This window comes from Vipera berus (assembly GCF_964194415.1).
Source record: "Vipera berus genome assembly, chromosome: 1".
Classification (NCBI taxonomy): domain Eukaryota; kingdom Metazoa; phylum Chordata; class Lepidosauria; order Squamata; family Viperidae; genus Vipera; species Vipera berus.
Window position 1 is genome coordinate 336,594,727 of NC_138202.1, and position 27,502 is coordinate 336,622,228.

The window sequence follows — 27,502 nt, forward strand, 5'->3', positions numbered from 1 at the left end:
CCTTGACTAGTTTCCATCCGTTACTTCTTGTCCTGCCTTCGGGCGCTTTGGAGAATACGGTAGCTTGGCTCCCTCTTCTTTGTGGCGGCCCCTGAGATATTGGAACACTGCTATCATGTCACCCCCTCACCCTTCTCTTCGTTAAACTACACATACCCAATTCCAGCAACCGTTTCTTATATGTTTTAGCCTTTGTTGCTCTTCTCTGTACTCTTTCCAGAGTCTCAACATCTTTTTTTACATTTGCTTAATGAACAAATGATTCACTTAACAACTGCAGCAATTCACTTAACAACCGTGGCAAGAAAGTTCATAAAATGGGGCAAAACTTACTTAATAACTGTCTTGCTTAGCAATGGAAATTTTGTGGCTCAGTTGTGGTAATAATTCTAGGACTATCTGTATTTGATAGTGGAACAATCTATTTTGAAAGATAGTGGGGTTTCTTTCCCTGGAAGTATTCACCATATTTCCTCCCTAGTGATTCATATTGTTTTATACAAGATGAACTCCAGGTTCCTTTCTCACCCTTACATTTTGCAATTCTTTGATAAGAGCCAGGCACCAAATCCTTGGTACAGGGGATAAATAAATAAAGTCGCTAATGCTTTTGATGCATTTCTCAGGGAGGATTCAGAAGTCTTACTGCCATGTCAGATGGCCTACTGCCTAAAAAAAATCTTGTTAATGTTAATCCCTGGATATTTTAAATAATCCCACTCGAGCAGATGCATTTATGCAATGGCTGTGGTGGAGTGGGCTTCAAAAGTGAAGTTTAGAAAAATGTTATAAAGTAATAAAGGGTAAAAATCTAATAAATGAAAAAAAAATTGCTGGCTGGGAAGTATCAAATGCAAATACTTCTATGCTATGGACACCAGGAGTCGCTGCACATGCTTTTTAGATGAGGGAACGCTACAGAAACATTTGTGCAGTTTACCTATATCTGGGAGGGTACATATCAGGCAATTAAAAGCCTCTTCTTATCATCTTGTTAAAAAACTCAAGAGGCCCTATGCCATTTACTCAAACCTAGCTTGGTCGAATCCTGTCCACATCCACTTGGAAAATACCTCAGTGCTGCCCTAGTCTTATAAATTCAATTTTCTATCCCATTTAATCAGCACCTATTGCCCAGTAGTGTGGACCTCCTAACCCAGCGTTCCGAACCTTAGCATACGTGGACTTCAACTCCTGGAATTCTCCAGCCAGCAATGCAGGGAGTTAACGTCCACATAGCTTAAAGTTGCTAAGCTTGGGAAACACTAGTTTACCCCTTGTTTTCTTTGCCATTTCAGGGAAGACTATCTTAAGGCTATCTATTGCTAAGCACATTTGATTTGTGCTTAGATTGTAAGCCGCCCTGAGTCTTCGGAGAAGGGCGGGATATAAATGGGATTAAAATAAAATAAAAAAATAAGGGATGTGGTGGCTCAGTGGGTTAGGATGCTGAGCTTGTCGATCAGAAGGTCGGCAGTTTGGCGGGTCGAATCCCGAGTGCCGCGTAGCAGAGTGAGCGCCTGTTACTCGTCCCAGCTTCTGCCAACCTAGCAGTCTGAAAGCACGTAAAAATGCAAGTAGAAAAATAGGGACCACTACAGTGGGAAGGTAACAGCGTTCCGTGCGCCTTTGGCGTCTAGTCATGCCGGCCACATGACCACGGAGACGTCCTCGGACAAGTGCTGGCTCTTTGGCTTTGAAACGGAGATGAGCACCAGCCCCTAGAGTCGGAAACAACTAGCACGCACCTTTATACGGTGGGAAGGTAACAGCGTTCCGTGCGACTTTGACATCTAGTCATGCCGACCACATGACCGCGGAGACGTCCTTGGACAAGCGCTGGCTCTTCGGCTTTGAAACAGAGATGAGCACCGGCCCCTAGAGTTGGAAACTACTAGCACACATGTGCGGGGGAACCTTTACCTTTACCTTTATATGCCTCTTATTCTTATAACTGCTGGTGCAGAATAAAACGAAGTTTCTGATGTTCACTGAGCGCAAGTTTTCGAAGTTAGTATGGAATTCCCCTTCCATTTATTGTTCTTGACTCTATAGCATCCTGAACAGGTGAAAAACCAGTTCATCCTCTTCTTGTTATCCTTGCATCTAAGTTTAAGTGTTCACAGAGCAAGTGTGATACTTCAGATTTGGGGTGAAGCAATCGAGATTGGCAGGCTGCACAGATGAGCAAGCCCTGATACTAGTATGGGTGCTTCTAGTTTGGTTAGCTGTGATTCCAAATAATCACAGGTAAAAGCATTAGGAAAGCCAATTGACAATTGAGATTCCACAAATCTCATTCAGGCAAAAAGCAGGCTGATCTGATGAGTGTATTATTTCAATAAACCCATCCAAGTCCCCCATAAAGAGAGAGATCTGTTCTTGACAAATCCTGCATAACATATTTGTTTCCAAATACTGTTTGTGGCCCTTATGTTCAGTGCCTCTGCAGCCACTGAACATGAAACTAGCTTATCACGGAACAGAAGTCATTTATCAACTAACAGTGTGGTCTTCTGGGCACTGACATTTCTTCCAATGTGCTTAATCCAAAGAATACAATCTGTCCATGTACAATTCAGTATTGTCAGCTTAGATAGGTTGCATCTACAGTGTTCCTAAGCAATCTTGGACCAGAAATTGAGTTAGCCGTGTTGTTCCAATTTGGCACTGGTTTCTAAGGGATTGTTGTGATTCAGGGTCAGCCTGTGGGTTTGGCAGTTGGGTCAGACGACTCAGAGGAGGAGGGGGGTGTTGAAGAGCTTGCTGATGATGGCCTTGAGGCTCCGCAGAGCCCTCAGCCGGGCCCCTCCCACCTGGTCACGACAGAGACCCAGCTGTGTGAGCCTGACAGCGTGGATGAAGATGACCCACAGCTGGCCCTGTTCAAGGACGACCGACGCAGGAGGCAGTCAACCAGGAGTAAACAGAGGAAGGCAATGGGGCACCTCAGAAGGAGGCAGAGAGAGGCCACGCCCTGAACTGTATTTAAGGGGAATGTGTGAGAGGGCTGGTTTGCTGAAGGCAACCGCTTGGATAGTTCCTGTTTCATAGCTCCTGTTTCATGGTTGGTGTCTTGTCTTGCTCTGTTTTATGTTAATAAATTTGGCAGGCTTTATTCCAGCCTCTTGCCGTTTGTAAAGGGGTTGTCCCTGCTTTTGCTGCAGGGCCGGTAGCAGGCTGGTACAGAACAGGGATATATACAGCTAGGCCCTTCTGTCCAAAAGTCCCTACAATATATGAAGGACTTAGAACCTCTTTCACTAATGGATATAGATTTAGAAATACTGTAGATAATGCCATTCTAGTAATTTTAAAATATTATATCTGGATTTTGCTATCTAAGAGACAACTGCACATCAATCAATGATAGTTCAATTAATATTACACAATTCATGCTAGGCTTTCCATGCCCAGTTTAACTAGAAACTAAAGCAGGACAATTGCTACTATAGTATTTCGATTTGTATGCATGCAGTAATGGGCTCTGTGTGCCTGTTTGCTGTCCCAGCCTCCATAACAGAATAAAATGTAGGCAATCACTAGTGAAAAATACTCTCCAACAATGTATTGATTTTCCTTGTTCCTTGAAAAGGACCTGAAGGGGGAAAAGGAAGGAAAATAAACAACTGTAGTATTCAATCTGCATAAAGCCATTTCTGTCATGACTGTATACCCAACTATCGGGAAGAGCCATAGAAAATAGAATGAATCTATAGAGCATACAGATCAAGCAAAAGGAGTATGTGAGTAAACCTAGGGGCACCACTGCGCACTCTGCTGCATTCAGGATCAATTCTAACTGCTGGGTGGTCTTCAAAGGCAGCCACATGTAGAACGCATTGTAATAATCCCAATAGGAACTGATGAAGGCTGGAGACCACGAGCAAGGTTTCCTGGTCCAGGAAGGGGCACAGGTGGCACATCAGTCAAATCTGTACAAATGCTCCCCTGGCCGTAGCTGCCATCTGCTCTTGAAGCAGGAACTGTGAGTCTAGGAGGGTCCCCAAACTGCACACCAACTCAGTCCAAGGGAGTCAGAGATTAAATATCAACTGGGCCTAGGGCCTAAAGGGTCGAAAATCCAGAGCCACTCAGTCTTGCCATGGTTGAATCAAATCAGTTTCTCCCCATCCAGACCCTTACAACCTCCAGGCGCTGGGCCTACACTGCAACAGCATCCTTTGCCTAGAAGTTTCATGTATGTTAAAAGATCCTATCTGCTTCATTAGGAATTTATCTGCTGTGTCTTTGATATCAGGAATAACTTTTGCTATGCTATCTGGATGCTGGAAGTCACTATTGATTCATGTTAGTTTGGGAAGTAGTCATTTCCAGAATTGACCAAAGGGCTGGGCATCAACAGTGGAGAAATCCTTGCCAAGGCATTCTGATTTTTCAATATCAGGAATGTATAATTCTGTGGGAGCTGAAACATGCATTTAATCTTTGTGGAATACCACACACACACACTATCACACTCCAAAGAATAAATAAACTTTAAATTAAATCTGAATTCATGTTATTTTAATAAACATTATAGTAAATTAAACAAATATTGGTATTCACAAACTTAATAATTTCTTCATTTTTTAGGACTATTGGAACAAGACATTCAGGATTGGGGATGGGATGCGTATGTGTATGGAAGGAAATATTTAATTCTTCCTAAATCTGTGTAACACTGTTTAATCCATACATTTTGACAAGCAATAGTAGTGTCATACATCATGCTAAGCCATGACTTGATTTTCATCCAGCATGATGTAATTCCATCTAATACTTAGCTCTGGATACAGGGCTGAAAGCTGACCACACTACTGTATACAGGTTACATACTGTATATGATGAAATCCAGGTCAGTTTTATTTTCCAGCACCAGTTTTCTTCTGGGGAGGACAGTTCTGTAAGTGTGGTAATGGCTCATCAGCTACTAATATTTTATTTATTTATTTATTTAATTGTAATTCCATTTATATCCCGCCCTTCTCCGAAGACTCAGGGCGGCTTACAAGCTTAGCAGTAGCCTTCATTCTATGTATATGCCTGCTTATTAGGGCTTTCACACACACCCCAAGCGGCATTATTACAAAGTCAGCTTATTGCCCCCAACAATCTGGGTCCTCATTTTACCTACCTGGGAAGGATGGAAGGCTGAGTCAACCTTGAGCCTGGTGGGACTCGAACCTGCACTAATTGCAGGCAGCTGGTGTTACTTAAGGAGGCATTTTCCATACACACACACACACACACACACCATTCTTCCCTGAATGAACTCTTAACAGCTTTTGAAATTGGGAGTGAGGGGGGGGGCTGGGTGGAAAGAATCAATACTAAAACTAAACCTCTTCACACATTTGAGTTGAACAAGATGGTTAAGCAGGCTTGAGCCCATCCATTAAAGCAGGGGTGTCAAACTGCCGGCCCGCAGGCCGGAGCATCACGGAGAAACCACGCCCGTCCCATTGCCGGCAATGGGAAAAGGTTCTGATATGTCGCGCGACATCGCGTGACGTCGCGAGTTTGACATGTCTGCATTAAAGCAACAGGAGGAAAAAATCTCAGAAAGCAGAAAACTGAGAAGGTCCTCCAGTCTTCTGCATCTTAAACCTGGGACATTCTGATAAAAAACAGTGACACATGGGTTCCAGTCTTCTTTTTCATTTATTAAGGCTGATGTCAGATAAATACTGTATCGAACATTTACATTATTTTCTCTCAGCAGTTTTTCCTTTTAAAGAAAACCTCGAAGCCATGTTGTTCACTTGAAAACTGTGAAGAACAATTCTCTTTGCGTAGCAAATTTTGCTTAATCGCTATGCCAACTTGTAATATTCTCATGGTGGAAAAAATTAGTTACATATTGTTTAGTGGCAGAAAACCTATATTAACATAAAATATCCAGATAAAATGTGTGTGGCTTTCTCCATTTACTGTGAAACCATTTTTTGAAGGCACTAGAAAATATTAACAAAAGTCACTGCGAGTCCTTTGTAGGAAAGTCCAGAGATATATCGTGGAGCATTATTACTACATTTGTTGTCTTGCAGATAACAGGCAAATCCCCTCATGCCGATTTTCACCTCCTTACGGATAATTCTCAACAATCATTGCATGGCCCTGCAACAAGAGAAGAGCTGAAATTACTCAACAAGAGAGAAACAAGATTCCCATCTCAAGAAAGAAGAAAGAAAAAGAATGGGAAAATGGGATTACAAAAGTCAGCCTTGCCAAGCACAAGACAGCTATGGTCATGCTACACTGAATCTAGAACCAATTTGGTCTGGTGGTTAAGGCACCAGGTTAGAAACAGGAGACTGTGAGTTCTAGTCTTGCATTACGCATAAAACTCAGCTGGGTGACTCTGTCTCAGCCCAATCCACAGAGCTATTGTTGGGGGTAAAATAGAAGGAGAAAGGAGTACAGGCAGTCCCCAACTAATAATCATTCATTTGGTGACCATTCAGCACTGAAAAAAGTGACTTATGAGCAGTTTTCACACATGACTGTTGCAGCATTCCCATGGTCATGTGATCAAAATTCAAACATTTGGCAACTGGCATGTACATAATTACAGATGCCTTGTTCCAGGGTCATATGATCACCATTTGTAACCTTCCCAATTGGCTTCCGACAAGCAAAGTCAATGGGGGAAGCCAGATTTGTCTAATGACTACATGATTCACTTAACAACTGCAGTCATTCGCTTAACAACTGGCAAAAAGGTTGTAAAATGGAGCAAAACTCACATAACAATTGCCTTGCTTAGCAACAGAAATTTTGGACTCAGTTGTGATTGTAAGTCAAGGACTACCTGTTATTAGGTATATTTGCCGCCTTGAGTTTTTTATGAAAACAGTGAAGGTGAGATATAAATAAATAAGTAAAAATATAAATAAAGAAACTAATATATAAAGAAACAAATATAAATTGCTCATTGTAGGCTTCTTACCTGTCCTCCAGCAGCACATGCCGCCACTAAGCCATATTGTCCCCCTTCCTTCTTCAACCTGTGGGCAGCTGTGATTACTAAGCGGCAACCAGTAGCACCAAAAGGATGTCCTAATGACAGGGATCCACCCCAGTTATTAAATTTGTCCAGAGAAGGAGCTCCAACCTATAAGTAGGAAAACAGTAAATGAGACTTAATAGTAGGCTCCAAAATAAATTTTCCAATTTCACCTATGAAAGAAAGTAAGTTACAAAACGTAAGCTTGAAAGACAATCAGAGTAGGGAACATATCAACTCAGCTGATGTTTGCCAGATGACTATTTCAGCCACTGAAATATCACTAGACAAGGAGTAAGTCTTCGCAGTAGTCTTCTCCACATTAATGGAGGAGGAGTAAGTCTTCTCACTGGACCTCAGACAACTATAAACATGATGTCTCTACTGACACCATGCCCTCTATGAAGTTTCTGGACTAGGTTAGCAAGGAAAATAAGGTAAGCTGCATGGACAACAGCGAACAGGAAGGACAAAATACAGAAAACATAATGGATATACAAATTCATAATAACCATAACCTTACCTTTGTCTTTCTGCCCATATAGTTCTGGGCAAACCAATCTGAATCCATGGCTTTGAGATTTGCTAAAATTTGTCCCTATAGTGGAAAGGAAGGGAAAAGGAAGATTCCATTGCAGCAATAATATAGTTAACATATATGCAGTCTGTACAATAGAAACATATATTGTAGCTCCATAAGAATTAACACAAACAACTAGCTGATAAGGTACTTGAGATTTTACACATTTTCAAATCACTAAGTGAAACATTGTTGTTACAACTATCTAAAATAATTGGACTACAGTATAATATAATTTGCCTTGCCTTGCCTTGCCTGGTCTGTGTGTAAATATCAGTGTGAGACCTTGCCTCAATTTTTTTTTTAAAAAATAGACAAAGAATTACAGGATTCAAGACAGACTTGATGCAATTAACATGCATAAGAACTGGGCTTCTGTACATAATGTTGTTTCTTGATTACTAGAACTAAGAACACAGTCCTACAGCATTCTCATTTGCTTCTTTTACTCTATTGTTCTTTCATTCAACTTTGGTTCATATGTTCACATTATATTTTAGTGTCTTCATTTTGTACTTCATTCTGAACGGTCAAGTGAAAGCAAAGATTCTGTTCATATTATAACAATCCCGTCTGGCAAAGTGTTGCTGAAAAATCCAAGGTGTGGGGAATGGGGGGAGGGGGAGGGAGAGCATATTTAATGTTAGTGTATGCATTGCTTTAACAGGCATGGTTCAGAATTTCATGGCCTGTATATGCTTTCTAGATTCTTTCAAAATCTAAACATGAGGCAAATCATACAATCTGGCTTTCATTGTGGAGGAGAGCGGTCCCTGTATGAAGATCTCAGTGATGTCCCTAACATAGATGGGTCACTATCTTGTGACGTCTGAACTGATGAAACATATTCCATTCTGCAGGGCAGGGAGTGACAGCTAGGGGGCGAGCAGTAAGAGGCAGCCTGGTTGCCTCTCATGCCTTCATTATATTCATGCCATTACATTCATCCGTAGCAGAACATCCAGATTCAGCCATAGTTTCATTCCATACAGCATTAACCTTATGAACTCTCAAGCTTCCGTTATATATTCAAGATGGATTAGGCCTGAATAACCATCTGTCTTGTTGCTAACACTTATAGGAGAGAGAGGATGCTTCCATTCACAGAACTTGGTACGTTAGATAAAGAGGGCTTTCTTCTATGTTGTGGGACAGTCTCCCATAAGATCAGATCCCACTCTTATAACTTTTTAAAAAGCTGGAAAGGTATCTGCTTTAATTCAGTCTTTTTAGCTGTTTGGAGTAGTGTATTATGCATTTGAAGTGACATTTTAAAAAAATATTTTACTTAACTTGTTGAATGCCACCTTAATTATAGAAAGGGAGTATTTCAGTTCCCTGTGTGATAACGAATAAACCCCAGATTGAAAAGTACAATTACTGGGTGAAGTAAAAAATATATATATAATGAAATTTTTTGAACAAGGCTATCTGTGTTGCGCATGACTTTAGGAATACTTACTGCAAACGCTTCATGAAATTCAAACACATCAATATCTGCCACTGTTAGGCCAGCTTTTTCCAAAACTTTGGGAGTAGCATATGTTGGCCTAAGAGAAAAAGAAGCCAAGAGTTGCATTCGGGTCCTTCTGGACAGGGGAAAACCTACTGGCTGAGAATGGCTGCAGCTGCCCAGAAGAACGAACCTGCCTGTATCACCATTATAAAAAGGTACCCTTTCTTTTTATTTGGCAGAAATAAACAAAATAGCTCTCTCTTCCAAGTAGCTTGAAGAATTCACATCCTCCCCATCTCTAATCTAAAAGCTCCGAGTAGAGAAAACAATGCTTCTACAGCAGGGGTGTCAAACTCAATTTCATTGAGGGCCGCATCAGCATTGCGGTTGCCCTCAGGGGGCCGGGTGGGTATGGCCAGGGTGGGCGTGGCCTACTGGGTGGGCGTGGCTAGAGTGCGTATGGCCTACTGGGTGGGCGTGGCCAGCTCTACATCGTTGGCATCAAGGGTGCCTATGGGGGCCTGGGCAGGAGTGGGACAGATCTGAGGGTCTCTGGCAGAAGGAGGGTCTCTGGGCCAGGGCCAAGGCAGTGGGGGCCGTTCCCTCACTGTTTCCAGGATGGCTTCGCAGGCCACATGAAACCACTTTGCGGGCCGCATCCGGCCCCCGGGCCTTGTGTTTGACATGTCTGTTCTACAGTAACTAATGTTTCCTCTCTTGCTGGTGATATAAGAAGCTGTGCAGCAAAGAAATGGAAACAGAATGTTTGCTGCAAATTAGATACGCTAAAGAGATGAGCGAGGAGAATAAGAAACTACATAAACAAAAAAAATTCAGAATCCAGGAAGGTTTTATACTATTCCTTACAAGCTGTGGAGACTTCCCCTTAATGACTCAGCCATTCTTTCTTCAAGTACCAGTTGCAAAATGTAAGAATCCAAACCGAGTGTGGGTGTTGGTATGTCTGGCCATTAGTCGGCAGCTCAGTATTTGTCTACTCCAGGACAGTCAACTCTTTTGAATCATTTTCAGATGGGGCTGATGGCAACACTGCCCTACACCAAGGGTGGGAGCAGGTAGGGGAGGATTGAGTTCACATGTCCTAGAGCAGAGGTTCCCCAACATTTCTGGGTTGGCATCCCGAAGGGCAAGAGAGAAGCAGGAAAATTTGCACACGTGTATACACGAACAGGCCATGTGCACATGTGCAAACGGACCCAAGCAATGCTCACAGCGGAGCCCACAGTTTGGAGACCCCCTTCCTAGAGAATCTTAGCTGAATGGAACTGATGACAGAAATATGCTGCTACAACTGTCAAAGGTCAAGTGGTAGATACATTGTGGAAGAGGCGGCAATCCCCACCGCCCCCATGAAATATTAATGTTGTTGCCAGTCCTGCCAACAAAAGCTGCCAGTAAAGTTTATGTGACAAAAACAGGGAAATACGTATATTCAAAGAGAATATTCATAGTTATGTAATTAGTTGGGAGCCGGGGGTCATGTACATTTTAGTAGCAAAGGTAAAGGTAAAACTTTCCCCTGTCCAGTCGTGTCCGACTCTAAGGCGTGGTGTCATCTCCGTTTCCTAGCTGAGGGAGCCAGAGTTGTCCAACAAGCCCACTTCCAACAAGCCTAACATCTTAATCGCTGAGCCATCATGCCCCATTTTTAATAGTAAAATAATTCACATTTTCAGTCAGTTTCGGCTCTACGCATTTTTGGGAATGTGATGCTTAACATGCCCCCTTAAGGATCAAATGTGAGCCTCCGTCTGAAAAATGTTGCACCTCCCTGCAGCAGCTGGGAAGTTGCCTAGGACTAAGAGGGAATAAGGTGTCTACAAATAAAATGGTTTGGAAAAAGGACAGATTTCCATTTTCATGGTAAAGGATTCCAAATTTGCAACTTACCCAAGCAGAAGCTGATCTTTTGGGTCTTGGGATACGAATACAAAATCCCTGAATTGTATTTTTTTTTAAAAAAAAGAGGAGATATTGATTACGTGGTTATACAGATGAGAAAATGGTTTTATGGTTTTATGACAGATGATGAGAGAAGGGAGGGGAGAGCTTCTATTCACCTGATGTAGGCCTTTGGTTTGTAACCCATTGCCAAAGCCTTTTCTTCAGACATCAAGAGTACTGCTGATGCTCCATCAGTCTGTAGAGACAATATAAAAATGACATCAGGTCCGAAAGAAGAATTAAGTTCCACCCCACTCCGTCTCTTAATTCAGTTTGCACGTTACTTCAGTTGGGAGGGTTATTTTAAAAAAAAAAGACAACTCAAAACTGAGTATAAATGCAAAAGTTAAGTGCTGTTGTATCAAAAAAAAACACAAAAACAAACAAACCCTGAATTTAAAAACTGGTAGTCAGGAAGAAGTCTGGAACTGAGATCACCAAAATCAGTTGGGCCCAAGTAAAGAGTGAGAAGAAAAGAATAATGGTAAGATAATAATAATAATAATAATAATAATAATAATAATAATAATAATAATAATAATAATAATAATAATAATAATAATAATAATAAGAAGAAGAAGAAGAAGAAGAAGAAGAAGAAGAAGAAGAAGTAGTAGTTGGAAGGGACCTTAGAGGTCATCTAGTCCAACCCCCTGCTCAGGCAGGAAACCTTATACCATTTCAGGCAAGTGGCTGGCCAGTCTCTTCTTAAAAACTTCCAGTGTTGGAGCATTCACCACTTCTGGAGGCAGGTTGTTCCACTGGTTAATTGTTCTAACTGTCAGGAAGTTTCTCCTTAGTTCTAGGTTGCTTCTCTCCTTGACTAGTTTCCATCCGTTGCTTCTTGTCCTGCTTTCAGGTGCTTTGGAGAATAGCTTGACTCCCTCTTCTTTGTGGTAGCCCCTGAGATATTGGAACACTGCTATCATGTCACCCCTCACCCTTCTCTTCGTTAAACTACACATACCCAATTCCAGCAACCATTCCCTATATGTTTTAGCCTCCAGTCCCCCAATCATCTTTGTTGCTCTTCTCTGTACCCTTTCTAGAGTCTCAACATCTTTTTTACATCGTGGTGACCAAAACTGGATGCAGTATTCCAGGTGTGGCCTTACCAAGGCATTGTAAAGTGGTATTAGTACTTCACGTGATCTTAATTCTATCCCTGTTAATGCAGCCTAGCACTGTGTTGGTTTTTTTGGCAGCTGCAGCACACTGCTGGCTCATATTTAAGTGATATATTTAAGATAAGGTAAGGTAAGGTAAGGTAAGGAGGGTGGGTGAGGGAAGGAAGGAAGGAAGGAAGGAAGGAAGGAAGGAAGGAAGGAAGGAAGGAAGGAAGGAAGGAAGGGGAAGCATAAACAATGGGTAACATGGAAGAAGGCAAAAGAAGCAGGAAAGCCAGACACTGCTTGGTGGAAGAGTTTGGGGGCACAAAATTTTATGACCCAAGTAATTTGAAAGGTGTTGAACATCCCATATGATGACTGTGTAACAACTGTGGAGTCCTCGATCAAGTCGAGTAATGAAATGCCTGCAAACAACCAAGATCGGAGACCACCAAGGACTCTACATTTCAACTGTGAGCTACATATTCACTTCTATTGTATAACAGCTGTGACGGGGGGGGGGAAAGAAAGAAATAACCAACTGCAGGTAGTTCTTGCTGAATCCATTCAGTTACCATTCACAGTTATGATAGTGCTAAACGAGAAGTCTTATGATTGCTCCTTGTAGTTCTGGCTGTTTCAGTGTCCCCAAGATCACATGATCCCAATTCGGGTGCTTGCCACCTACATCTCACAATTACTTTGCAGCATCCCCCAGTCATGTGACTGCCACTTGCTACCCTCACTGCCAGCTTCCAACAAGCAAAGTCAATGGAGAAACCCGCAGGAGTTTGCGCAGCTATCCAGGTGATGTTGCACCCAATGCACGTGCAGGATTCACTTGACAAAGGCTACCGGGAGTGGGGCAACTGTGGTCGTTAACTTGGTGCTGTCACATGACAATAGGCTTTATGACGGAGTTGCTTAGTGACAATTGCCGGCCCCGATAACCCCGTTAACACATACTATGGGCTTCAGCTGTGCTTTTTTAACTTTTCAGAACAGACTGTAGAGGAACAATGTTATCCCCCTGACACGCATCATGCCAACAACGAAAAGCAACATTGTCAAAGCCTGGGAAAAGATTCACAACTGCCTAAAACTGGAGAACCACTGAAACAACAAAACAGGGAGTGAAAGTGTTTGACTGTCATGCAGGGGACAAAGGACAGGAAAACTGTCAAAGTTCGCTGCTATTTAACAACACCTGGAAACAAAATATTGTACTTAATTAAAAACATGCTATCTGAATCTTAGCTTTCGAGAGTACAGGTAGTCCCCCACGTACGACCACAATTGAGCCAACATTTCTGTTGTTAAGTGAGTTTTGCCCCATTTTATGACTTTTTTTTGCCACAGTTGTTAAGTGTTAAGTTATAACACGGTTGTTAAGTGAATTTGGCTTCCCCATTGATTTTGCTTGTCAGAAGATCACAGGTGATCACGTGACCCCAGAACACTGCAACCGTCATAAATATGAATCAGTTCCCAAGCACCTTAATTTTTATCATGTGACCATGGGGATGCTACAACGGTCATAAGTGTGAAAAACAGTCATAAGTCGCTTTTTTCAATCCCATTGTAATTTCGAACAGTCACTAAATGAACTGCTGCAAGTCGAGGACTCTCTGCATTTCAGAGGCTTGCAATGCAAGCAGAAAAAAAGACATGATTATGATAAGCTCAGCCCCCCCCCCTTTCCTTCACATTCCCCAATCACTGAATCTCTTTTAGATATTTCTGGGGACCAAGACACCACCCTGGCAGTCTAGACACAAGAGAAAAATGCAAAGAAATCTATCTCTTCCATTGCATTTCCAGCTAGCACAGTGGCTCTTGGGAACTGTTCTCTCTCTCCAGAGGCTGTGTTCTTCTACCAAGGCCTATTGTCCTAATGTACCATTATTGTTGCAAGAAAGAGAAAAATCACTTCCTTTTTCATTTCTTTTCTTCACATCTGCTGCCGCCATTCCTAGCTTATACATGAGGAGGAAAACGTTAGTGGCTGAGCAGGGATATGTTCAATACCACACTGGTTTGGAAAATGAGCCATGTCACCCTATTATTTTGGACTTTAGGAAAACAACATTATTCCTCCTAATGTTACTGCATTGCTAGGATGATAAATCACTATCAAACCCTGGATAACAAATACTCATATGCAAGGTTTAGAAGCAACCAAAAACTCTAAAGGAACAACCAAGGGTCCTTCATGTGACTTGGTGTTATACTTGAATCAATTTTGTAATCTATTCTGATTAAAAGCAAATGCCAATCTACAGTTCCAGCAAATGTGATTATGTTGTGCAATGAAGATGCTTCAGAATATATTTTTCAAAGGAAAATGTACAAGGGTGTTACCAGGTAAGAGGAGTTGGCAGCTGTTACAGTCCCATATGGTTTGACAAAAGCAGCTTTCAGTCGACCCATCTGCTCCAATGAAGATGGCCGGACACCGTTATCCTTCACTACAGTGTCCTTCCCTGCAAGAATCAAATATGTGAAGAGACCTAAGGCTCAAGACACATCTGGCGTGTTGAAAGTCTACCTTCTTCATTTCTACAATTCTTGACTGTGGCCTCTTGGACATGCATACAGTGAGGGGAAAAAATATTTGATCCCCTGCTGATTTTGTACGTTTGCCCACTGACAAAGACATGATCAGTCTATAATTTTAGTGGTAGGCTTATTTTAACAGTGACAGACAGAATAACAACAACAAAAATCCAGAAAAATGCATTTCTTTGTCATTGGGCAAAATCAGCAGGAGATCAAATAATTCCCCCCCCTCACTGTAGGTTTCTTACATATTTCCTTCCAATGGACCATTCTTTCTCATACTCTTTACTTCATCTTCTCTACCTTCAAGTTTTCCAAAGATTGTTTGCTACTTTGCCTCTCTCTAGGAACTAGGTACTCTTCACACATACTAGATTTCAACATTCATAATCCTAAACCAGCATAGCCTTAGGAATTATGCATTTCCCCAAAAGACCTACCCCCAAAATAAGCCCTAGCTTGATTTTTTGGTGGTAGGTGGGGCTGATATAAGCCCTACCCCAAAAATAAGCCCTAGTTTTGGGGCGAGGCACACCTCTAAAAATCAAGCTAGGATGGGGGTGGGGGGAGGTGGAGCTTACCATTGCAACCAGGCCTCCCATGGATCGACACTTGCCTTGCTGCAGCTGGGAATGGAGCTCGACCTGCATTTTGCAGAGAAACCTTTCCAGAAGGCCTATGTAGCTGACAACCGAGTTATGGATTGAATACATAGCTCGGTTCTCGGCTGCAGATGCCTTCAGGAAAGGCCTCTGACTGCGAAATGCAGGCTGGAGCACCATTCTCAGCTGCAGAATGAATGAAGTAGGCTGGCTGGGCAGGGCTGTCAGTGCCGCCCCAGTGAGGTGAGTGGAAAAGACACACACACACACACACCCAAAAAAATAAGACCTGGTGCCTCTTTTGGAGGCAAAAAAAGAAAAGAAAAAAAAGAATGGGTCTTATTTTCAGGGAAACATTGTAGGCAGAGGTAAGATATATGTTTCAGTCTTAACTCATCCACTGAAGAAATCTATGAATTAGGAAGTGGAAGAATAAGGCGGGGTGGTGGGGGTGGTGGAGAGAAACTAGTTTTGTCTCCTCTCTCTTATCTTTAAGAGCTCTCTCTCTTTATTCAGATTATCTAAACTAAAAGCTATTCCAAGAGAAAAACATTTCCCTCCCTTCCCCATCCCCCTTGGAATGTGGAGCCATTGTCACAGATTCCTCTCTAAACAGATATTTTACCTGGCACTTTGAATGCTACTATATCCGTGAGAAGCGATTCATCTTGTGCTTTCTTGGCCAGAGTGTGTGAACGGAGAGCATATTCATCTTGCTCCAAACGTGATATAGCAAATGCAGCGGCCAGGCGATCTGCTGAATGACCCATGGTCTCGTTGGAAGAAAATTCTGCCACTGCAGGGAGCTAGAGTTATTGAGAACATTGCGTGTGAAGATCAGTTCCCCTCAATTCATGCAGACAGCTCCATAATCTGATAAGGTAAAGGTAAAGCTTCCCCCGCACATGCGTGCTAGTCGTTTCCAACTCTAGGGGCCAGTGCTCATCTCCGTTTCAAAGCTGAATAGCCAGCGTTTGTCCAAGGACGTCTCCGTGGTCATGTGGCCGGCATGACTAGATGCCAAAGGCACACGGAACGCTGCTACCTTCCCACCGTAGTGGTCCCTATTTTTCTACTTGCATTTTTACGTGCTTTCGAACTGCTAGGTTGGCAGAAGCTGGGATGAGTAACAGGCGCTCACTCTGTTACGCGGCACTCGGGATTCGACCCGCCAAACTGCCAACCTTCTGATCGACAAGCTCAGCGTCCTAACGCACTGAGCCACCACGTCCCTTACATAATCTGATAGCTAAATCCACAGGATTTAGCAAAGTAAAATATGTACTGTAACACAGCCGTGCAGTGGCTCACCTTTTGCCATTTCTTGTTTAATCTACTCTGCCTCCCAAGCTGCTTCACCTACAAACTTGATCATGACTCTTTCCTCTCTCAGCCTACTTTTTCTTTCAGCAAAGAAATTCCATACGTCAACCTCAGCCTCATTTTGCTTTTATGTAATGTAATGAGTTTCTCAAGGCTGGGAAAGAGAATGATGGCTTGCAAAGAATTAAAAGAACATCTGCGCATTTTTTCTTTACCAGGTAGCCAACTCTCCAGTAAGTACACAGATGTTCAGCAAAAGATTAATAAAGTTAGAAATAAATTAAATGCTAAATATATCCAATCCCCTAATTTTTTGTAACAAATCTGTTTCCCCTTCCAATAAATCTGGATAAAGAAGACCAAGAATCATGGGAGAGATTTGAGAACTGCTAAGGGCTTGATATGATACATCTTTTCTAGCATGCAGGCATTATTCTCCTCTCCTCAGAATTCTCACAATGGCTGACACAAAGCAAATTATATTGACTACTTGAACACTTGACTATTTCTTTTATAAATGGTTTGCTTTCTAGTCCAAAGCTAATGAACGTTGAAGATGTGGTGCCCAGGGAACAGACAGTCAGCAATCATTTTTGGCCATAATGTGTCTCTAGCTGATTATTCCATTTATCCCTGCTCATTTTCTGAATTGGTTCCTCAGGCAGGCAGTGAAATGAAAACTATTTCCTGCTTTACCTCAGGTGCAAAGTAATCAGGACGGATTTTGGAGATCAGAGATAACTTCTGGCCCAATCCTTTTGCTCTTGAAAGTCCAAGCAAAATCTTCCTCATCTTCCGACTATGTCTGATAGGAACATCGGACATCAATTCAACACCACCAGCAATTACCACATCCATCTGGCCAGTTGCGATGAGGCTATATGCTATAAAAATCAGAAGGCATATACATGACAGTTACCATATTGAAGACTGATCAGTTTCCTGACTGAAAAGAATCCCTTCAATTACTTTGTATGCTCTTCAGAACTGGCCATTTCTCACCCCTGTTTTTCTTACACATTGTGGAACTTTTCAAGCAGAAGATGAGGGACAATTGAGTCACATTAGACCAGGGGTGTCAAACCTGAAACGTCACCTGACATGTTGCAACATATTGTGACTTTTTTGCCATTGCCAGCAATGGGGTGAACACGGTTTTGCTATGATGCATCCGGCCCACAGGCCGGCAATTTGACACCCCTTTATTAGACTTAAGGATTCAACAGATAACTATTCTTTCCTAAAGTATTTTTTAAAGTCACTTTTAAAGTTTAACTTTATAAATCCAACCTCCATGTCAGATTGTTGGGGGCAATTAAGCTGACTTTGTAATAATGTCGCTTGGGGTGTGTGTGAAAGCCCTAATAAGCAGGCATATACATAGAATGAAGGCTACTGCTAGGTTTGTAAGCCGCCCTGAGTCTTCGGAGAAGGGCGGGATATAAATGGAATAAAAAAAATAAAAAAAATGCTTTCTTAGCATTTTTAAACTAGAAATACAGTAGATGTTTATGCCTTCCCCCCCCCCCAGAGATGGCCTCTGTTGAATAAAACAGATGACTGTCAGCTGCCATGTGGCAGATCACTGAGGACATTTCAGACTTCGTACTTTATTCTTTGTTCAGATAAAATTCAATTAACCAAGTTGGAAAGGAAAGGAATGAAGTATGCATGGGGAGGAGGTGGGGTCTGACTAATACATTAACCACCTCCAAGTTGCCACTCTCCCATTGGGGTCCCAGATGCCAGAGCCAGATGCCAGAGCCTGGTTCACAAGCTTTTCTGATTGGCCAGAAGAATGGGTGCAAATCTCACCTGGGGGGAGGGGGGGCAGGCCCTGGATGTTCCAGAGGGCAGTTGCCATGGCAAAAACACTCTTCTCCTGGATCCCGCCAGCTGAAATTCCTTGACTGACAGGGTCCCATGCCTCTTCTGCTGGCATGGATGGGGCAGGCTAATCCCATCAGCATGAGCGGGTTCCTCAGATAATCTGGACCCATGCAATGAAGGACTTTTTAGGTGATAACCAATACCTTGAATTGGACCTGGAAGCAAACTGGCAACCCGTGCAGCTCACAGAACAGCGATATAATATGGGCTGCCCTTAGGGGGCCACAAGAACTGTCCATCCAGCTGCATTCTATACCAGCTGAAATTTCCAGATACTCCTGAAGGGTAGCCCCATGTAGAGGACGTTGCAATAGTCCAAGATTAAAAAGTAATAATAAATTCTATTGGACAAATAAAGTTAAATTTTCCTGCATGTTTACAGCCTATTTATATATGGTCCTTACTTAATCAAGCAGGATAACGTACCAGTTGTTATTGCCTGATTGGAAGATATGCAAGCCATGGTGACAGTGTGAGCAGGAGTTTTGTCAGAGAAGCCAGCTCCCAAGGCAGCCTACATAAAAGTCAGAAAGCAAACCAGAATATTGAGAGATATCTAATTTCCACAGTTTTCATGATATATTGCAGTCCACAATTTTCAACGAAGCAGAATCTTGCAAAGAAACTCAGGTTGAGAGATTAGTGTATTCCATGACTGTGTTAAGCCTTTTGCTCTTCAAACTTTTTATCGTCAACAACTAATACAGTAAGGTTGTTTTCTATTTAACCAATATTAAATAAACAATTTTTGTTTGATCAATATTAAAGAGCATTTTAAAAGAATATAACCAGAGCTTCTGCTTGTTAATTATAATCACTCTTTGTATTGCAATTTTCTGTTTATTGAAAACAGAATGGCTAGTTCACACTTCATACTAAGTAATAATTTGTGATTTTGGCTTAGGCTTAGGCTGTTTGGTGAACCCAGCTAATTTACTCAAACCATGGTTAAATGAAAAATGGCATACAAAATATGTGAATCCAGATCACCAAATGTAACAAACGTAAGTTCAGACTACAGCAACCACAGGTTAAGAAATTCATTTATTTGCAAAACCCCAATGGTCAATCTCACAAATCAGAATCAAAAGTTCTTGGCTATCTGTCTGCCTCATGCTTATAAACATATGCATAAAATTACTATGGAGGCTTTGGGCCTACCTGCAGAGGCACCATATTGCAAGAGACCCTTTGCACATTTTAACTAGCACGTGAGTAATCCTAGAGTTGCCAGGAAAAGTACTGAAAACCAACTTTCCAATGAGATCACTGGGATTTTCAAGCAGTGAATATTTTCCTACTGAGTTATTCCTGTCTCAATAATCACCAGAGAATATGCTGCCCCAGCTCCAGTTACCTAATTGTACAGTGGACCAGAATGCCAAAGTATTTTTTTTATCTGGAAAATGTAACATGAATCTTATTTAACCCACCCATGAAACGAAGTTCTCTCAGGGACATTCTACCTATGCTGGGAATTATGAAGAGAATGTATCACAAATGCCTCTCTGCTTTCAGTTAAAAGGGGAGGGGGAGGTGCTACTGAATGGAAAATATGGCATGGTATAGCAAAGGAGGATAGCTCAGACAGGGGAGCAAAAGCTTAGTCTCAGGTCTGCCTCTGCTTAAGACGCTGTTAGGAAGGCAGGACTCCAAATGGCCAGGGTCAGTATGAAAACTTGAAAACAGGGAATAGAAGAATATTCAGAGGTAGGCTAGAAGGACTAATGCTCCAATGTAATAGATGTTGGTTTCTATGATTCAGCAATAAAACACCTAAATAAGGTTACACAATACCACAACATTGCTTCACTGACACGCGGCCAACTGGGGTAAAGTTCACCATGAAAGCTCAAATGACGATACTTGCTCAGGCGGAGAAACAGACAAGCAAAAACTGGTGACGGGTGAAGAAATACAGAGGGGAAATGCAAGCAATAACCAGTTGCTATGATGTCTAACTGCTCTCCTAAAAAATGGCAACTTTGGGGCTTTTAGTATTAAAACAGGTCCCTGCTTAGGTTTTGAAAGGCAAACATGAATGCTCTGTCAGAAATGGGAGATGATTGACGTGCTTAAAGTTTATGAGCAGAACAAATAATAAATATAGGCTTGTCAACAAGTTAAAGAGCAAGTCCACTCAAAACAAAAAAAGGTCAATGTCATCAAAACTAGGTAAAATCAAACTGGAGAAAAAGGTTGTCATCTGTGAATGTGCACACATAAGAAATTACTTAATGCTAAAGAATTGGACTTAGTCCTTTTCAGATATCAAGTTAATAACCAGCAACCCGTACATTCTTAACGTCATTCAAACTTGGACAGTTCGTTTGGGCTCTCAGTGGGTTTTTGCATATAGGAGCTGTAGTCAAGCAAATGTGCTTTCAGCAAGTTTTTCTTTAGGTGGGTTGGGGGTGCCTTCGAATTAGTGTTGACTAAAGCATGTCATTTTTCATGCTTCTAAATATCAAAAACACAGTTATGCCTGCTTTAAGAATTACATTAATTTTAATAAGTGGATTTCTTACAGGAGTCACTCCTTTTTTAGGTGATTAGGAAAATCAGCAGTAGGCAAGCACTGGGGAAAAATAAGATGGGAGCCCTGTAGGAAAATGGCAAAGATGGGAAGGTGATAAGTGGTCCGTGATGAGTGGGACAGAAAGAAGATTGGTGGCAGTAGATAGAAAGTACCATGTATTGGGCTTATAGCAGACATGTCAAACTCACGACGTCACGTGACGTATCGGAACTTTTCCCCCATTGCCAGCAATGGGGTGGGCGCGGTTTCCTCGTGACGCGTCCAGCCTGCGGACCGGCAGTTTGACACCCCTGGCTTATAGCACAGGAAGTGACAAAAGGCGGAGGGGGCTCTAATCTGGGGTAGGTGGTAAGAGAAACTGGCCCTTACACAGCATCAAGCCTTGCAGGTCTTAAAAAACAGGATGCAGAAGCAGACATCCCTTCATGTGCATGAAGTCTGCAAAATGACAGGCAGGCTTTTAAGACTTATCTAATTAAAGATGTTCTGACAAGTTTTTAATAAGGTATTAGACCATATTTGTGATATATTTTACATTTTATCCAGCCTTCTTTTACTGTTTATATTTATCTGTATTATCTATTTTTACAATCTTTTAAACATGTACTCATGTCTTCTTCTAATTTAACAAACTTTGCAATTTAACAGATACTCCTTCCCCCAAATGGGACCATTAAATAAAAGTTTTTTGCAGGATCCACTTTGGGTCAGTCACTGGGACCAGAGGTTTAGTCTTCCAAGCTTTCTTGGGCTCCAGCACCAGTCTGAAAGCTCAGAAGACCAAGTCTCTGGTTCCGGTGATCGTCCCAGATTGGATCCTGCAGCTTTATCCTGAGACACATCTATTTCCTTTCATTCATAAAAGTTTTATTGTATTTCAAGATTTTAGAAAGAGGTACATCTCCATTTTTAAGTTACCAAAGCCAGATTCCACTCAAAATTAGTTCCTTCATCTCATCACCACTGATATCCCCCACCCCATCTCTGGTCTTGTGATTCTTCTATTGATTAACATACTTCTCTAGCAACATTACTTGTTTTCACTTCTTGGATAACAGTGCCACACAAAATGTAATCAACAGCTTCCTTAGGCACATCAGTCCGATTCAGCAAGCCTCTGGGGGAACAGATAAGAGAAAGAAGGCACTTCAATGTCAAATCAAGAGTGTTTTAAAGAATGATAACAGAGATGATAGAGGGGATTGAGTACATGTTCTAAGAGGACAGTGAAGGAACTTGATTATTCCGTTTGAAGAAAAAGAAGGTTATAGTTTGGCAAGATTCTGTCCATTAGGTGTAAGCAAATATTTTAATCACATCTATCTATAGTACGAGGGTCACTCTAATGTTGTGGTTAAGGCAAGTAGAAACCAAGAGACTGTACATGAAGCCAGTTGGATGACCTTGGGCCAGTCATTCCCTCTCCCTGTCGTAGGAGGACAGCCATGACAAGCCAATTCTGAAAATCCTTGCCAAGAAAACTGCAGGGACTTATCCAGGCAAACTCTGAGAATCAGATAGTAAACTGACTATCCAAACATTTCCTAAACTCCTGACCCAAATTTTGTTACATACCAATCTAGGTACTCTGATGAATCTAGATAGTTCTAGTCAACGGAAATCTTGATAGGATTTTTGTTGTTGCTATTTTGTATTTAAATGATTAAATTATCTTGTGTACTTCTTAATTCTGGAAGTTATCAAGGATAAGGCAGGTTTCAAAATACTGTTCCCTCAATAAATGCTTCCCAGAGTGGGCCAAGAAGTTATCTTAGAAACAGTCATACTTTGCTGCAGCCTGTGCAGTTTTGCTCCCACAGCCCATAGTCCACTTTGCTTTGTAGTTAAGCGAAATAGTAAATGTGGTTCTTGAATTAAAATATGATTCTACATGGCACTGCAACTGCAAATCCTAGATTTCATTACTGAAAAAACAGTCCCGTTCGTTCTATAAGCTAAGTCACAAGGTGATTTTTAGGGCAATGCTTTGGATCTGATTAGGGAAAAATGGTTCAGAATGCAAGAAAAGGTGAATACAGTAAATTCCTGCCATTGATTGGAGAAGCTACCTCTGTTCTAAGGACTTTGTGACTGTTTCAGTTCATTCAGTTTTAATGAGTCCAGAGAGAAACTGTATTCCTGCTCTTGGGAAAAGTACTTCTTCGCATTTGAATCAAAAGCATTGCACAGCCCTAGAACTTACAGGACAGGTCACAAGAAAATTTAGGGCATTTCTATCTCAAATCTTTTTTAAATTCACATGTAAATCTTTTATATAAAGACAAATCTAAAGAAAAACATAGAAAAGAAAAAGGTGCAAGATAAGAAAAAAAAGCAATACAATATAGTGACCTCCGAACTTATTTTTAACAGATAATTACAATCTTATAATCTTCCCTCCCTCTTAGATGTCATACAAATCCCTTTAGCCCCTCACTTAGTCCAAATCTTTTTTAATCCTCAGTCCATGACTCATATTATTTTTTTCTTCTTTCAGCAAAAGCTCCACATAAGGTAACATTTCACCTGGTGACTGAGAATTCTAGTCCCACCTTAAGCATGAAAGTGTCTGGATAACTTTAGACCAGTCACACTCACTCAGCCCAACCCACCGCACAGGGTTGTTGTGAGGAAAAGAGGAAGAGGAACTATTAGATATACTCGATACCTTGAGTTATTTATAAAAATAATAAAGGTGGAACATAAATAAAGATGAAAGAATTTGAAGTACGCTGGAAAGACAAGGTGAATTATTCTCATCTATATTTATTGGTAATAAGAATGGCAGCATTCTACTGATCACAACAAATGAATAGTTTAATGAAAGAAGAAAAGGCACTTCAGCCACAAAAAACAAAGCATAACATCCTTAAACAACTTCTTCTAAATCACAACCAAATTGCTCCACTTTTATTTATTTACTACTTACACCAGTGCTGCTCTGGCCAAGTCATGTGGCATTAAATCCGCATATCTGAAGATTAGAAGACAAAGAAAAAAAAACCTTCTCGTTAATTACTGAAGAATATACTTTTGTTTTACTAACTGCAGTGTAAGCTGAAAAAGAAATTATAGTAACTTTAAATTTGGCTGTTTGTCTGTTAACATTATTTACTGTATACCTTTTCCCAAAAGTGCCCAAGAGGTTTTAGAAATTGTTATTCAAAGGGAACATTTAATACTCACGAGGTCCCGGACAGCAAAAATGGAATGCGAACACCATCCACCACTACAATATTCTTCAGCCCATTTTTAGCTAGGGTTTTCTTACTTTTGGCCTGAACTACAGTAATAATAAATTATTATTAGAAAAACTAGTAGAACTAGAGCAAGAATTATCATAAAATTATAAAAAACCAAAGCATCTGTTGCTATTGTTTAGAAAAGAGATTAAAATAAATTTCATACTAGGATAAGATTAATAGAGTTTATTTTGAAGTTTATCTAAAAACACCCAAAGCTCACTACTCCTTCTATTTAATAATGTTAAGATATCTGTTTGTTTTTCCCATCTGTAGTTTTCAATAAAGCAAGAATAAACATCAAAATTAGAATCGCAAAACTTCAACACTTTTAAAAATATGTTTGTGTAATACACACACACATTGTAATAGTCATGCCAGCAGAATATATTTCCTTTAGTTTAACAGTACTTTCAAAACAAGTTTAAGATTTAATGTATGTGATCTCAGATGTACTTTATATCCTAATTTATAAGACAGCATAGGAGTGCAATTACAATAGACATGCAATCAGATTATTCATATTGTTTCTGTACCTGTTGTGAATAACTGGGATGTGCAGCTGAAAGATCTCAAAGCTGAAATGTAAGAAAATAAAAATATAACAATATAGGTAAAACAGACAATAATAATAATGTCATTCAGACATAAAAACAAAGCAAATTTCTCATAAGCTTATAACTAATCATGAGCCAAGAGGATCAGAGAGAATGTACTGTGACATTTTGAACACAAAAGCAAAAAATGAATAATATGATAGGATTATGGTACCTTAATAAGATAATTGCTGTATCAGAAAAACTGCAAAGCAGAAACTCAGAAAAAGACAATGAACTATTTTAACTATAAATGAATAAACCTTTATAACAAACATGCCAACATAAAAGTCCAGCAACTAATCTTGCATTGGGTATTTTGATTATCTAAAAGAGAAGAACTTACAGAATTTGGCTGCCCGTGGAATGATAGTAGGAAGAATTTTCACACCACAAGTCAACAAGGATATCATTTTGAAGCCTGAAACAAGAAGAGATTGGGGTCATTTGTCTTAGTTAGCTTGTTAACAATAAATATTGTGGGCATACAGCCACAGTTCAAAGGTTCATTCAAAGTAACGAAGCTCATGGTTCCCCATCTGGTTTCCAAAACCTACTGGGACATTTTCAAGCAGCAAAACATAAGAAGCAATCATAATTTTATTTTATTAATAACAGATAATACAAAGTAGATGAAATTACTTGGTTAACTTTGGGTTTTTTAGCAATGATGCTGAAAGAATGAAGCAATGCAATACAATTAGATCAAAAAACTGCAACCCTTGCTTTAATGCTTCCAAGTTTTTGCTCATGCAAATACTTTGAAAAGAATATTCTTTCAAATGTTTTGTAACACCTTATCATCTATCTTCTCTTGCATTTCCAGCTTGTATGTAAGTCTAAATAATTTTATTAATTGTTACTGTAATATTATGGTTCTGGAGGGAAGCTCCCAAAAGAAGAATTAGCAGTGTTGCAGTTCAGATACTGAACTAGGATAGGAAAGAATCAGGGTTAAATTCACACTTATCTATTTATGTAATTTCACTGAGTGGCTTTTCACTTAGAGATACAAGAACGACTGATTCAACCTGCCACATGAAATGAAACTGGAAAAAAGTTTTGAACCACTATTGTGTACAAATACTTTGTACCTAGAAGAATGCAGGATATATGCAGGATCAATCATATATCAAAAGTCAACCATTGTCTCTTTTCTGCTATGAACTGCAATTATGATAGGGAAATCAAAATACCCTATTATATATGGTACTTTAATTATCTTTAATGTTTAATAATATACAAAACAAAAATACAAAACCAAGTACAAAAAAGGACTAAAACTATAACCAAAAGTAAAAATGAACACAATTAACAAAAAGATATAATATTTGATATATCAAACACTAAACAATACGTGCAGATTTCAAATTTAAAAGAATAAACCTTCTTTGTGGTAAAATTTCATGATATTCGCCTGCTTTAGAAAAGTGTAAATATGATACTATCAGTGTTTCTTAAGAACACAGGGCAATTTTGTTATCTTAATACATATTAAGCATTCTATATTGCTGTTATGCTTGCACAGTATTTCTTCCTTAGATTCTTCATTATAAAATTTTGCATAGGATGTACTCGGGGCTGGAGATAAGCTAGTGTTGTTTATACCGACCACCCCACTCCAAGTTGAAGCTCTCTCTACACTTCTCATTAACCTCCTTATTACATGCAAGAAAATATGACCTGTAATTCAACACAACTATATTAAGAAATGAAAAACTGGATAGATCTTTTCTATCTTCTATTCTTCCTTTAATTTCTCATGTAAAAATCCAATATAGTAGGAGGGTTGTGAGCCATGAGTTTAGCTGCTTTCTAGATACTCTTGCATTGCATGAGGCTAAGGTTGACTCAGCCTTCCATCCTTCCGAGGTAGGTAAAATGAGGACCCAGATTGTTGGGGGCAATAAGCTGACTTTGTAATAATGCCGCTTGGGGGGGCCCGAAAGCCCTAATAAGCAGGCATATACATAGAATGAAGGCTATTGCTAAGCACATTGGTTTGTGCTTAAATTGTAAGCCGCCCTGAGTCTTCGGAGAAGGGCGGGATATAAATGGAATTAAAATAAATAAAAATAAATAAAATTGGGCACAACGATACGTCATCCTTAATGTCTCCGCCAACTGTTCCTATAGCGTCACTTCCCTCCACGGAGAACCCACGCAGGAAAGCAAATCCTCCCACCGCCTAATCCCCCACTTGCGCTCCCTCCAGCCCGCTTGGGAATTAGAATCGCTCACCTTGAGGGAGCGCGAAAAACAAGGCAGATTAGCTCACCTCCAGCAACAGCCTCCACCACAGGCTGGAAACAGTCACCCCCGCCCCTTTACCCACTCAAGGGCGCCACTACGAAGGAGGCCCTCCCTTGCCGACATTAACTGCCTATCACCGAAGTCTCCTAACCCCTCATTCAACTTTTCTCTTTCCACATAACAAATATTGATGGAGAGCCCTTAGAAAACAGAAAATGTGAAAGGCATGTTCCCTTCGGAAGAACCGTGGGGGCATCCGCTGAGGCATAACGAGGCGCGCTGTGGTGTTTTTTTTTTAACAGGCAAATCAGGAGACAGCTCGTTTTACTAAGCGAGAGCGACGGAGAAGAAGGGAAAGCCCTCCTCGGCTTTTCCACGC

General features: G+C 40.7%; 1 protein-coding gene across 2 annotated transcripts; it reads right to left on the reverse strand.

The window, feature by feature from the left end:
* Positions 1 to 5,645: 5,645 nt before the first annotated feature.
* Positions 5,646 to 27,193, reverse strand: HADHB (hydroxyacyl-CoA dehydrogenase trifunctional multienzyme complex subunit beta). Of its 2 annotated transcripts, none has more exons than XM_081313652.1 (16): positions 27,112 to 27,193; positions 25,217 to 25,291; positions 24,811 to 24,852; positions 24,219 to 24,315; positions 23,962 to 24,006; positions 22,050 to 22,149; positions 18,920 to 19,007; positions 17,300 to 17,487; positions 15,906 to 16,086; positions 14,481 to 14,602; positions 11,127 to 11,206; positions 10,957 to 11,004; positions 9,052 to 9,139; positions 7,533 to 7,607; positions 6,953 to 7,117; positions 5,646 to 6,120 (listed from the first exon to the last, which is right to left on the reverse strand). In XM_081313652.1, the coding sequence occupies exons 2-16, from the start codon at positions 25,281 to 25,283 to the stop codon at positions 6,088 to 6,090; spliced, it is 1,419 nt and encodes a 472-aa protein (XP_081169778.1). In that variant the 5' UTR covers positions 25,284 to 25,291; positions 27,112 to 27,193; the 3' UTR covers positions 5,646 to 6,087. The 2 variants fall into 2 exon arrangements, with proteins under 2 accessions (XP_081169778.1, XP_081169779.1); XM_081313653.1 differs by having other exon boundaries at positions 27,149 to 27,177.
* Between the last annotated feature and the right edge of the window lie 309 nt (positions 27,194 to 27,502).

Excerpts from the sequence above, each read along its gene's own strand:
- HADHB (XM_081313652.1), bottom strand. The coding sequence starts at position 25,283 with ATGATATCCTTGTTGACTTGTGGTGTGAAAATTCTTCCTACTATCATT. Across the intron at positions 16,087-17,299 it reads CTGATTACTTTGCACCTGAG|CTCCCTGCAGTGGCAGAATT; the intron begins GTAAAGCAGGAA and ends CAATAACTCTAG. Across the intron at positions 11,005-11,126 it reads AAACCAAAGGCCTACATCAG|GGATTTTGTATTCGTATCCC; the intron begins GTGAATAGAAGC and ends AATACAATTCAG.